The 12,794-nt window shown below is 38.3% G+C and overlaps 1 protein-coding gene across 1 annotated transcript; it reads right to left on the bottom strand.

Annotated features, from left to right (window-relative positions):
• Positions 1-484: 484 nt before the first annotated feature.
• On the bottom strand, positions 485-11,008 carry LOC145239427 (NACHT, LRR and PYD domains-containing protein 12-like). The gene is made up of 20 exons (XM_080102740.1): positions 10,795-11,008; positions 10,570-10,619; positions 10,430-10,502; positions 9,095-9,168; positions 8,908-8,950; positions 8,136-8,188; positions 7,845-7,899; positions 7,734-7,786; positions 6,453-6,507; positions 6,322-6,374; positions 6,075-6,125; positions 5,933-5,972; positions 5,737-5,786; positions 5,418-5,544; positions 2,985-4,699; positions 2,470-2,631; positions 1,918-2,079; positions 1,410-1,571; positions 904-1,065; positions 485-684 (listed from the first exon to the last, which is right to left on the bottom strand). The coding sequence occupies exons 1-20, from the start codon at positions 10,829-10,831 to the stop codon at positions 616-618; spliced, it is 3,246 nt and encodes a 1,081-aa protein (XP_079958866.1). The 5' UTR covers positions 10,832-11,008; the 3' UTR covers positions 485-615.
• Between the last annotated feature and the right edge of the window lie 1,786 nt (positions 11,009-12,794).

Here is a 12,794-nt window from a genome sequence, read left to right on the forward strand (position 1 = left end):
CCTTCAGTATTGCTTAACGTAACAAAATCACATTTTTTACCAAAAAACTAACAATAAATGTCTTTAATCAATAATACCGCGAAACTTAACAACTCAACTAAACAACGAGCAAACAATTAAAAGCAAGTCAACTCTTCTGGGCAGCTCGAAAAACCGACCAATCATATTCGGCCTTCTCACGTGGTTCTGTCGCGTGTCGCGTTACCTTGACGCATCGTCAATATGCTGGAAATAAATGAAGTGCGAACATTTTTGTATTTAAAAGCTGTTTATTCTTTTTTCTAAACGGTGAGTGAAAATAAATAAAACATTGTAGTATCGACCAGCCACTTAACGTTTTATTCATTTTCGCCACCGCCATGTGACATGGCCCATGTCTATTCATTTATTTCACATTAATTTTAGTGTAAATGTAACTTGGCAGTTATTATACACAAGGGTATCGATCAGGTTCTTGAAATCTGTATTGTCCACAGCCAAGAGGTAAAAAAGAAACTTTATTAAAAATAAATAACTACGTTCAACAACATTGCACACGATTAAAGTAAGAAACAGTGAAAGTGTTTGGAACAGTTCATCGGCTTGTTATGGACACATCGGCTTGTTATGGACATTTCATGATGTCCTTTCCAGTTTCACATCATTCAGTTGTTCATCGATGTGTCCCAGGTAAACTTCAGGCTTCTGCATAAACGGAGAAAAAAAAATGTTTCAGATTTCAAAACAGAATTCCTAAAAGACCAGCAAGATTAGAAAATATTCAATAATTTGGGAAGTTGCACACCATGTATTCTTTAGCTTTAAAGGCATGTGCAAGTCTAACCTTAGCTACAAAAAGGTATTATGAATTCGTCTTTAATTGATGAAAACTTCGAACTCTACAGCTTGTTTAGTAAATCTTACATTTTGAGCATCCTGATAGGCTTCATGAATTTCCTCATAGCCAGAGCTTGTACAACCACATTTATCCAAGCGAATCCCATAGCGGATTTTGTGGAGACAGCTTGCAATGTGAATGGCACCAAGATCGCCGAATGGATTGAAATGCAGATACAGCTCATCAATCTATTACGTTAAATCCGGAATTTTAATATTCATATATTTTTGTATCAATTTCGAAATCGTGTTGAAAAGTAAACATCACACATATACTTTTACACACTCGTCACTTTTAAAAGCATTGGTAAAACTATGCTCAGATTTGTCGCCTGATATACATTTTTTATTTATAACATAAAACCAAGTTTTGACAACGAATAATCTAGTTTCGTATGGAGCCTTGGCTACAAATTGCTGGGCATAGGTATGAGTAAACATTTTTAAATAACTGGAGACCTGACCAACGACGTCGTGATTATAAAGACTAAAAAGACAAAAACTTTAGTACGATGTTTTGGAAAGTAACTTACCGGACATTCCAGTTTTTTGATTGCTCCCGCCAGAATCTTGGCTCCATTGACTGTGACTTTACACTCATGCACGTAAAGTCGTTTGATCAGATGCACGCACTCCGCGATGTACGCTGCCACTTCATCGGTCACGTGGTTCGCACGAACGTAAAATTCATCCATCTGTCAAAAAAACAAAGCTCTTATTAGGCCTTATACTGCATAAAGCCAGTGGTGGGATACAGCCGGTTCGCACCGGTTCCATAGAACCGTCTCACGAAATTTTATGAGATCAGCGAACCAGTTAGCATTACTGGTTGCTGTCAATGGACTTTTTGTAACAGAACCGGGTGAAAGATATGACTTGTGTGATAGAAACGGCTGACAAAAAAATTTGAATCCCACCACTGCATAAAGCCTAGCTTGAAGGTTTTGGAAAGAGAATCTTACAAACACCCGAAATTAGCTCACAGCATAGCATACTCTTATCTATGTATTGATGTAAAAATAAACTTATAGTAGAACAAACCTTTCCAGATCTTGATTTAATTTTCCTGCAAATCATGCGAAATCCATTCGGCGAAAGTCTGCAGTTCCTCATGATTATGATGTTTATGTTGACGATGGCGTGAGAAATCGCTTCCGCTGCGTCATCCGTGATGATATTTTCCGTCAAGTTGATTTCAGAAAGCTGTAAATAATCAGGCTAGGGTCAGAGGCCTACCGAAAATCCCTAGAACCAAATTCAAATCAAACACAACTATTCATTACTATTTTTCTGGTAGTAAAATTTTTTTACACCGAAAGCGTAGCGTACGATCTAATGTAACGCCATAAATGATTTGGTTGATTCGGTGAAATTTATTCGGATAAACTGACAAATGTTCGGTTTCGAGCCGAATGCCATTTAGTCCAGTCGATACATACCAGTTTCTAACCAAATATGTCTGAAGAAAAAAAATTAACATTTAGACTTTCTAACTGAAGTAAATTTTTCCCCGGCTAAGGACTTTGGAATGGAACCCTGTACAACGTCACTCAAAAAACTACATTTTCTCGGTAATTTTTTAAATTCACTTACAGGCTGTGGCAGCTTTTCAATAGCTTTCATTATCGTGACAATGGAGAACTCGCTCATTTCAGTTCTGTCGATATTCACGGTCTTTGGAGATCGAAGACAGTTTGCAAGGGCTATCGAGGTCTCATCGGATATTTTGTTCCTTGTCAGGGTCAGGTGTCTAAGCTGTATACAAGTGAATATGATTGTTAATTTTGTGTATTAGAAAGCGTATTACAGAAATCTAAAGCGTTTATCCTTCCAACAAAAACAGCATTAAATATAGAAATCACATATCCCTGGTCCCACAAATGTAGCCCGAGAGTGCTGAAAACGCCGTAGTAAGAATTGTAACACTGCCTAAATTGTAATCAACTAAAATCACGGCTGCGATGGGATTCGAACCAGCGACAAAAGCTTATCCGCCCCGGATATACCAGTCAACGCAATATTTTTTACTAATATGCTTTCACAAGGTACTGATTCGGAGTTCCACAACACCAGGCGATAATCACAAAGTTCGAAAAAACGCATTTTACCGTGACTGGGCTGTCCTGGATTTCGGTAAACAACATTTGCATCGACTTTCCGACAAACTGGGTGGGATAACGGATGTTCATCACTACGGGGTTGAAACTCTCCTTCAAGCAATACATTAAACTCGCTACATCGGCCGGGTAAATGTTGCCATGCAGGACCACCTTTTGTGGAAGACTTGCACCTATGCCACGGGGGTCACCGAGTTCATAAAACCAAGTGCATACCCCAATCAGTGACTCAAGTTTGTCTTGGGTGTTTACCGCGTTGTTTGTGATTCCCTTCAAACTGTCCATTGCGTGTCTTCGAAGTTGCTCGATTTTCCAGGACATCAAGCGAGTGCGCTTTAGACCCAGGTTCTGGCGCATGATGGGGAAAACCTCCTGGTTGCAGAGTCCGTAGAGACACCTGGCAACCACTTCCCACCTCCGCTTATGCAGACGCCTGAGAAACTTCTCGAAGTCGGCTTGCGATGCGTAGAACAGCAGGTAGATAGCGGTAAAGAGCTCTTGCCATACCAAGTGGCTAAAGTAGCTCTTTTTGCCCATTTGCAGGATACGGACTCTATTGTTGGATTCCCAGGTGGATAAGAACGATTGGCAGCCATGGTCACGAATGCCGGCGGCCTGCAGGTCGATTTCCTCAAACATGTAATTCCTCCTTCGAAAACCTAAGAAAGCCAGCAATGCCAAGCAGCTAAAATCTTCTCCATTTTCCTTTACGTTTTCCGAGGTGGCGTAGTTGTCCAACGCGGCTACAAGGATCTTGGTAAGAGAACTTAAAGTGATGTTTCCTCGTCCAGACAAATTGGCGCAGAGTATTTTCATGACAAGGACACAGAACACAGGAACATAGCAGATCCCCTGTACTTGCGGGTTCTCGTGGATGAAAGACTTTACATCCGACCAATCCTCACCACATACGTCGTTTCCCAGATCATCCTGGGCATTCTCATCAAGACCGATCACCTGCAGCACCGTGCGAGGTTTGTGATCCGGATGAAGACCGTTTCCATCACGTGGTCTTGACGTCACCACCAGTTTCGCTTCCGGTAAAGAATTCCCGCCAATGAGGTTTTTCAGCTGCGTGCTAACTTTATTTCGAGACAGCGGGTTGCACTTTGGCGCTTGCTGCAACATTTCACGGCCTTTCGCCTCGTCAAGACCGTCGAGTACAATCAGGACGTTTGGATTTCTCGTGAGAAGCTCCCAAAGCTGGGAATCCGCTTCTTTTGAGTGCTCCCACTCGCATCCGCAGGAGGAGAGGAGGATCTCAAGCAGAGAGCGATTTTCGTCACAATCGATGTCACGAAAACGGATGTAAAAGATGAACTTGCACCCGGGGAGTAATGCACCTTGGAGCACCAGATGAGTAAGCATCTTCGTTAGAACAGTCTTCCCGATTCCAGCTTGGCCGATAATAAGGATCCTGTTTGCTGCTCGTTTGTTCGCTCTCTTTCCTTTGGTCCGGGAAGCATTTTCAGCATAACTGAATATATTTTCGAGCGCCACGTCTCCTTTGGGTGAACTGAAAACGTATTCGAACTCGTCCCGGTGGCAGAAATGTCCCATTTCGTTGAGTTGTTTTGCAGTTTCTCCGTTGTATGTTGAAACCTGAAGCTTAACAGCGCGGGAAACTTTTGTGTCGTCCAAAGACGTGTCAATGTCAGCACACATTTCCTCTGCGTTTTCCTTTAGATGTTGAATCAGATCATTTACTGCAAAAATTCGAAACGAATACAATCATGTTGTGTAAGTCAAAGGTTTTTCAATTTGGCATTGTTCGTTGTCAGCAAGATTACACCCAGCCTTGATTGTTTATTTAGTCGTTAAAAAGCACGTTTTGGTATGCTATGTTACAAGAAGCATCTATATTGATGTGTTAGTTTAGTGGAATAAATAACGAAGAACATAATCGTTTTCAGAGAAGTGTTTTTAGACAACCACAAAGTGTTATCTAAAAACTTTGATATTATGCGTATGTTTACCCAATGGGGTGACATGCAGTGTATTGACATAGGACATGTTTTCGTATAATACTCGGGGTTTATACCATATCCAGGCAATATGTGCTTAAGTATAATATTTGTTTGCAAGATTAAAATTGCGGATCTTGTAAGATTTCTGTGGTTTGTGTTGCTTGAACACACATGGATGCAGGGTCTGTTGTCAAGCTTACCTAAAAGCGACCAATTATTATCGAAACTAGACAGTTCTTGTCTGGTTTCTGTTACAACTAAGACTAGTCTGCATTTGAGTACAGCAATAAACCGAACTGGTAATTCTGCGAACTATTATTCGCCGAAACCACTTGTAGCACAAAACCTTTCGGCCAAGTACCTACGTCACAGTGAAGTGTATGACGTCATAACCCAGGCGCGGCGTAATTTGTGAAAATTTGTAGTAATTAGCTTGTCTCAAATATGTAAAGATTACCTTTGGAAGTTATGACTAAGCGTTTGAACTTGGACGATTCTTGATGAACGTGAGTAACGACATCGCCCAGATAGATATGGTTTGTTCCACCCGAATTCGTCAAAGGAATGTGTCGTTCCATATTGGCCTGTTTGTTCAATTGCAATAATTTGAAAAAAATACTTGGCCCAGTCAAAACGAATGTGCATTTTCAAGCGTTTACGTTGATAAGTTCGATGTAAATATAACGCCACCAAATGCATTTTATCAGAAAAGTGTACGATTAGACCGTAAAGACAGCAATAATTCAGTTCTATTAATTTGCTAGCGATAAACGTACCAAGTTCATGCTTTGTCCATGTTTCGGTGGTATGACTATTTGTTTTGGATCTACAAATAAAACAAAATGATAAAACAAGCAACATATGCTATCAAACGCCAACCTACAACCTTTCGGCAAAGGTAAAAAAAGAATATTTTGTTGCTATGGTATCAATTTTAGGTTTATAAACTGTAAAAAGCAAGTTTTAACTTACCTGTTTGTGCTTCGGTACCTCCATGTGTATTTTGATTGCTCTGCAAATAAGGAATAATAAATAGCGTGCCAATTACCAAGAGCATAGCTTATGACTGTTACAACTTAAGTTATTTGTCATGTTTTTGAAATATATAACTTACTGAAAATGGGCACTTGGGTTCTGTTAATGAACTTTCTTCGTGTACTGCAACCTAAAAATAAAAAATAATTGAGTATGCCAAAAAATGACAATCCTGGGTCATTTTGTTGTTTTTGACGCTTTGTGTGTCTAGGTTATTACTATTAGATAACAATGCACAAATACAGATGCCCACAAACCATGTATACAAAAATTTAAAGCAGCCTTTCTTGACTAAACAAGAGCCACGAGCCACTCGCAACACTTACACAATTCCTTGGGCTGCTGTAGAGACTTTCAGCAATTTTCTTTGGTTTCACTTCTGCATAAAAAAGGAAAAATAAATCAAAGCACACCACACGAATTTAGCGCAACTTAAGTTGTATAAATAATTATTTACCTGAATTTTGTGAGTTGAAATCAAAACTTTCGGGTTGAAATCCCAGACTCGTTGCCTGTAAAACGAATTTTGCTGTTAAAATGAATACAGATGTATGTTGTGAAATAACTGGAACAGTAGCAGTGGTAGCAATAGAGGTAAAGTTGCATCAAGTACGTGTTTATTGTTGTGATTACACGCGTCGTTATTGCATTTCGTAATTAGATGTTTTTTCTCTCGTTTTTTGCGAGGTTCATTTTTTAAATTAAGCCAGTAAATTTGTAATCAACAGTACCTAATTAAGCATCCTATGTTATTAATCTACAAATTCCTGTTTCTTTTTATTAAATAATAAACGTTTGCCGATTAATAAGATTATTACAGCACATAAAAAGTAGAATCGTTCTAAGGCGTGAAAACCTCTAAAATGTCAACGAAGTTATTGTATTTGGGCCAAAGGAATTGCTCCTGCGAACTTTGTTAAAGAGCTCAAACGATCATTATTTTGAACCAAATTTGTCAAAAAATTCCATACGATTCACTTGACAATATTCCTGTTAAATGTCGGCCGTTTGAATCATTAATAGTAATATCACATGAGCTGTTAACGGAAGTGAGGTGGTAGCGCAGCTGTTGTGCGTGTAAATGTCACTCGCCTAAAACGATTGTTTACGTCAGTGCTCTTCAACCGGTGTGCACGGTGCACCAAAATATACATGGGGTGCACCAGTACGAAAGGGTATACAAGGGTGCCTCACAAAATTTTAATGAACCATTAATATTTGACTTTCACGACATTAGAAATAAGAGGTAAGTTTCAACTGATGTATAACCCAGGTAAACTTTTTTAATGTTTTATCCCTGTATCAAGTTTAAAAGTGTCTGTATTACATTTGGGTTAGCCTATAGGACATCGAGTTTTTCTTTTTCGCCGATGTTTCATGGAAAATTCATATGCTTAGAGTATTGGTGACAAATTAAGCATTTTTTTAAAGCTCCGCTCAGTTTAATTGACGTGATGATATGCATAATGATTTTTTATGTCGTTTTTACCTTGGTTTACCTTTTAAGCAAACAGGGTGCATGAGTTCGTCACAACAACTTTAAGGGTTCACCAAACCAAAAAAGGTTGAAGAGCACTGGTTTACGTTATACCTGGACATGGCTTTGATCACAAAAAAATATTGGTTGAGGTTAGACTGCTAAAGATTTACAAAAGCATTTACTTGCAGTTGGTAAAACAGTGTCAAACGAATTACAACAACAAAAATATATTCAAAAATATTTTTCTGTGGTATTTACCTCATTTCTACTCTTGCCTTGAGGACTTGCAATCACTTGTTTTGGTATGACTTCTGTAAGTAAACCAAATGTGATCTTTTTATGTACAAAAAAACAAATAAAACTTCCTACCTTCATCCGAAGAAGACAAGTCAAAACTTTCTGGTAAAATTTCATAGCTTTCCTCCTGAAAAAAGTAACAAGTATTTATTTATTTTTTACCAAATATAATATTTTTTTCAAGAAGGTGACAAATATTTGTAATCAGTCAAAACATTGTAATGTTACTGTGCTTAAAATGTTTTCATAAAAAAACACCAGCTCTTCAGTTTAAATACCGTTATTTACCTTTAATTAACACTGTTTTACAAAAACAGTAAAATAAAAATCCATAATTATGCACTTAATAATTTACTAACTTACTTCAATGGATTCGACTGATTCTAACTTTGTCGAAGGCATCACGCCTTTCAGATCTAACAAAGCAAAATAACGTTACTCCACATTGATATTATCAGTGTTGTGCGCTCCACAAAAAAGGTATTGCGTGACGTATCTGTGTTTACGAAACGCAACCCAAACATGCCCTCGTGATTCGTAGTAAACGCGATTGTATATTTTGTAACACTGAAGATTTTACCGTAAAACCGGATCAATAAAATGATGTAACGTTGAAGAATGTGGATGTTAACAGTCTGAATCCTATGGCATGAATAGGTAGTAATATACAAAAAATGTTGTTTGAAATAAATTTTATTTAGGTCTATTGAAAACAAATTTTGTTTGTTATAGTCCGCCGTCCGGCACCCTGGTTTTATTTAATTTTTTTCGAGTTGGACGGGTTTTAATGGGTTGGCGAATTCACGCTTAAGTTTCTAAGGAAAACGCAGGTGGAGGGGGGGATTAGAACCAACAACTTTGTGATCACAATTCATTATGACAAGTTGCATAACATTAATTCATCTGCCTAAATGCCATCTCAACAGTTTTCTACAAAGTAAAGGCAGAAACAAACAAACGGTACTTAAATTATAAACTTCGTAAAAAATTATTTGAACGTTTAAATTGTCCAATTTAGTGGATATTGGGACTGGGTGTTTTTACTTGTTAAATCACTTACAATGCATACATCCTTAAAAAGCTGTGAATCAACAATACGATGTATTTGTAATAAACTCTGGCAAAAATTACTTACCAGTTTCGTTGTAGTCGTCAGTACAGGGTGCAGGTGCCTCAATCTGAATAAATTACGGATTAAACACACACAAAAAAAACGTTGAAAGACAAAATAGTTGTCAAAACGTTATGCTGTACACAGATGTGTTGGTTTGTCTGTATCTTGTTGCAAATGTGGAGGTATTGAACACAGCACACAGACTTACACGTGCTTGGCGCTCTTCTGTACTTTGTTGTTCGCGTTGGGATGACACAAACCATTTCGGGGAGGTTTCAGAAACTGTAAAAATAAAATTTTGTTGAAAAAACGCAAAAAAACTAACGTTGTTAAGAAAGAATAAGAGAAAGCTTACTTCATGTCCAAAGTCAGTGTGAAAAAAGCGTTTTGCAGGATTTAGGGGGAACAAAAAACGGCTTTCACATTTTTGGGAACGTAAGAATACTTTTTTGCAATTAAATATAACAACACAAATTGTCTAGTGGTTAAAAGGCTGCATGGTACGTTCCCACGAATTTGAGTGTCAGCATAAGGTTTGGATACTGTAAGTTAAGGTTATACTAAAACAATTTTACCCAGGCGAGCAAATGAATTAAGCAGCGGCCAACCGTGCCGTGAGTAATTCTAGTGGGTGTTCTGTTCACGTGATACCTCCCTTGCCGCCAGCCAGTCAATCGGAAAGCGTCTATCCCGTGGCGCAATAACAACAAAGGCGGCTGTATAGGATTTTAAGCTTAGCGAAATAGGAAAAGAGGAACTGAATCAATGATTCGGCCAAACGCAAAGGCACCGACTACAAACAACTTAATTTTAACCTTGAATGTAAATGAGTTGATGTGTTACAGATTTATACACTAAAGTAGTGAAAACAAATGGGGACTACATTTTACACGACAGGATAAACCGATTTGTATTCTGCCAAAAAAATACAAACGACTTAAGCACACGAGTTTGAAAAAAAATAATTAAAAAGTTCCTAGCTACAAATTATGTATTATTTTCGTTTTGCCTTGTAGAGTGGTCTCAAAATTGTTATAAGTAGCCTTAATATTTAGTCTAAATCGGTTTGCGGCTGGTTACATGCCGCCAAGTAAAAAAATCTTTGCAACACGCGATTATGACAGCTTATTGTATCCCGTTTGAATGGCTCAAGGGCTAACTGAAAATGTTTCATGGCCTACAGCAGGGGTGTGCAACCTTTGTTGCTGTGGGGACAAATAAAAATGCCAAATTTAGATCGCGGGTCACACGTTTGTATAACACAAGGTGATTTTACTTTGTTGTACAGCAAATATGCTTCACTACAAGTAAAATGCGCATTTGATTCTACCCACATACTGCTAGGTCGCAATAAAATAGCATCGGGCGCATTAATCTGTTTAAAAATATATAATAGTTGGAATCGTTTGCCAGTACTATTGAAATCCAAGCGTCTCTGCGGACCACACAACCTTTAATCAAGGGTCGCATTTGGCCCGCGGGCCGCAGGTTGCACACCCATGGCCTACAGTTTAAGAACCACTGGCTAAGACAGTAAACTTACGTGATTGCAACCCCATTGGAGTTTGCTGGGCGCTGTGAAGCCGGTTGTTGTTAAACGACTGATTTTGGTGCCTCTGTAACCAAAAAACAGCGTTGAAAGAAAGCATACAAATTGTCACGAAAACGTGGAAAAACGTTTACCTGTGTGGCTTTAGGCACAGCAAAACTGGGAAAGGCAACTTCTTTTGCATCTACGTGTAAAAACGGCATTGTGCAGTAAAAGTAAACTGCTGTTTTTCATAATTTACAGCTTATATAATAGCAACAAGTGCATGCAATTTTACTGACAAGACTGTAACTGATAAAGGTAACCCGAGGCAATGTGTTAATTATTCGTTGAATTCCAGAACAACAACAGTAACTCACCCGTTTGTTCGTCAGTAATCAATGCGTCACAATGCATCAGATTCAATGGAAAACAACTGCGTCTGTGTTCTGTTTTACTATCGCTGACCTGTCACATCAGATGCAGTGCTGTTGTGCTGGTTCCAGCAAAACTCTTTACAAAATGTTGAAGCGAAAACGTGACACCAGTAGCTGCCTGCTGAAGCAGGTCACGTGGTAGGCTGCGCAAGAAAAAGGCTTCATTTGTTATTCACGTTGAAAGAAGCGTAGTTTGAGACAAGAGCTAGTTGAGAGGGGCGGGGCAAGTTTAGGAAACAAAGACGTTCGGTGTAAAAGCCGCACATGAGGAATACAGGAACAGAGGAAAATTTCACGTAGGTTTCCATTCACCTTCATGCAAAGAAACAATCCTTGGCAAACGGAACACATACACATAACATTATATCTACCCATTACATCCAATGCAAATGCTTTTCGTTTGCATTTTTTTAATTTTTGAGCCTATAATCAAACCCCATTGCAATGCTCGGTGCATTTTGTTGTTTGCCTTTGTGGTAATGTTGTATAGCTATGCAATTCGAAGCACCAATTCTATGTGTAATAAATTATGTGCAGGTGTTTAGGAAACAAAGATAACAGCACAAAACTTAATGAATTGTGGGTTGTCTGTTATGACTGGTGTTTCACCGAAAACGTTACCATCATTTTTCTTGCATGACGCAACCTTTTGAAATGAGGGATTTCCCTTTTATTGTCCCTTCTGTAAAAAAATTTTTGTGCTAGGTGTCAAACGTCCTACACAAACTCAACAAATTGTACATTTATTTTTTAAACTGTGGGCGTTATTATAAAGAAAGATTAAGTTTTGGGCAATCACCATAAATAATTGACTTCTTGATTTCGTGATGGACATTGCATTGTCACATGCATAATAATAGACACTGATGAAAATACTCAACTGGTCAGTTTCTTCACAAAAACTTGTTCTATTCTGTGTTTTTTTAAGTGACTGCAGATTGTTTATTATTGTAAAGTAGTAAATACAGAGCATTTTAGTCTATCGCTTTAGTGCTGGAAACAAAACGCTGGAATTGAATACTTCCGTTTCTACAATTTATAGATTTTTAGTTTATAAAAATAACTATTCCATACATAAGCTGTTTCTGCCAGGCGTCACATCAACATGATAGAGCTCTTCTGGCAATTGTATTTTGACACCGACGTTTCGACGTCCTGTACAGGTCGCCTTCATTATAGGGTAAATAACTATTCCATGTTAGGTAAAGGCCCTGCGAAGCAAAACGTCATACACATGGAGTATAGTGATTTGGTCCCGAAATACCCTCAGTAGCTTCAGTAGACAAAACAAAAGCGTTTAGCCGCTTTCTTTTGTGTGGGTTGGAAACTTCCGAACTATTTATAGTGTCACATCACGTGAAAATGCGGGTCAAAAGTGCCCTTGTGCTCATCACATAAATATATTACTGATGGTTAGTTGGTTTCAAAATTCAGACGTTTACTACAATAATGATGCCACTTTTGTGTTTGCACAAATGCGCTAAACGTGGACTAGCACGCATAATTTACCTGCAGATCTTTAACCAATTAAATTTTGAATTTTCGCAATACGGAAAAGGAGAAAATACCACTAAATAATTTTGTAACTTCATATGAGCCTGGATTGGTAGTATAGTATTTGAAAAAAACTTTAAACATTCTGAAACATCTTGCAAGCAGTTTGTGGGGGGTTAAAGTCCAGACTGACTGGACCACTAATGTAGCTGCAGGAAGTTTAAACGTTTGACATATTTGTACCCCGTATTCCTTACGCTTCATAACGTTGCACCAGATCCGGCTTATTGTTGGTTTCTTCAATGCAGTTCTGTTACTATAGACTTGATGACTAGCTTCAATTTTATCCATGTTACTTTTGTGTAGTGGGCATTGACGAACTATTTTAACTAGAACCCAATGCATCAATTTGTTGGGTTCAAAAAAGGCGTAGTAATGTTCGCGGTACC

Source organism: Phallusia mammillata, chromosome 7 (genome assembly GCF_965637545.1).
Source record: "Phallusia mammillata chromosome 7, kaPhaMamm4.hap1.1, whole genome shotgun sequence".
NCBI classification, from domain to species: domain Eukaryota; kingdom Metazoa; phylum Chordata; class Ascidiacea; order Phlebobranchia; family Ascidiidae; genus Phallusia; species Phallusia mammillata.

Coding starts and splice junctions, on each gene's coding strand:
- LOC145239427 (XM_080102740.1), bottom strand. CDS start 10,831: ATGCATTGTGACGCATTGATTACTGACGAACAAACGG. Junction 5,787..5,932: donor AGGTACCGAAGCACAAACAG/GTAAGTTAAAAC, acceptor TTTTATTTGTAG/ATCCAAAACAAATAGTCATA. Junction 2,080..2,469: donor TTGAAAAGCTGCCACAGCCT/GTAAGTGAATTT, acceptor GATTATTTACAG/CTTTCTGAAATCAACTTGAC.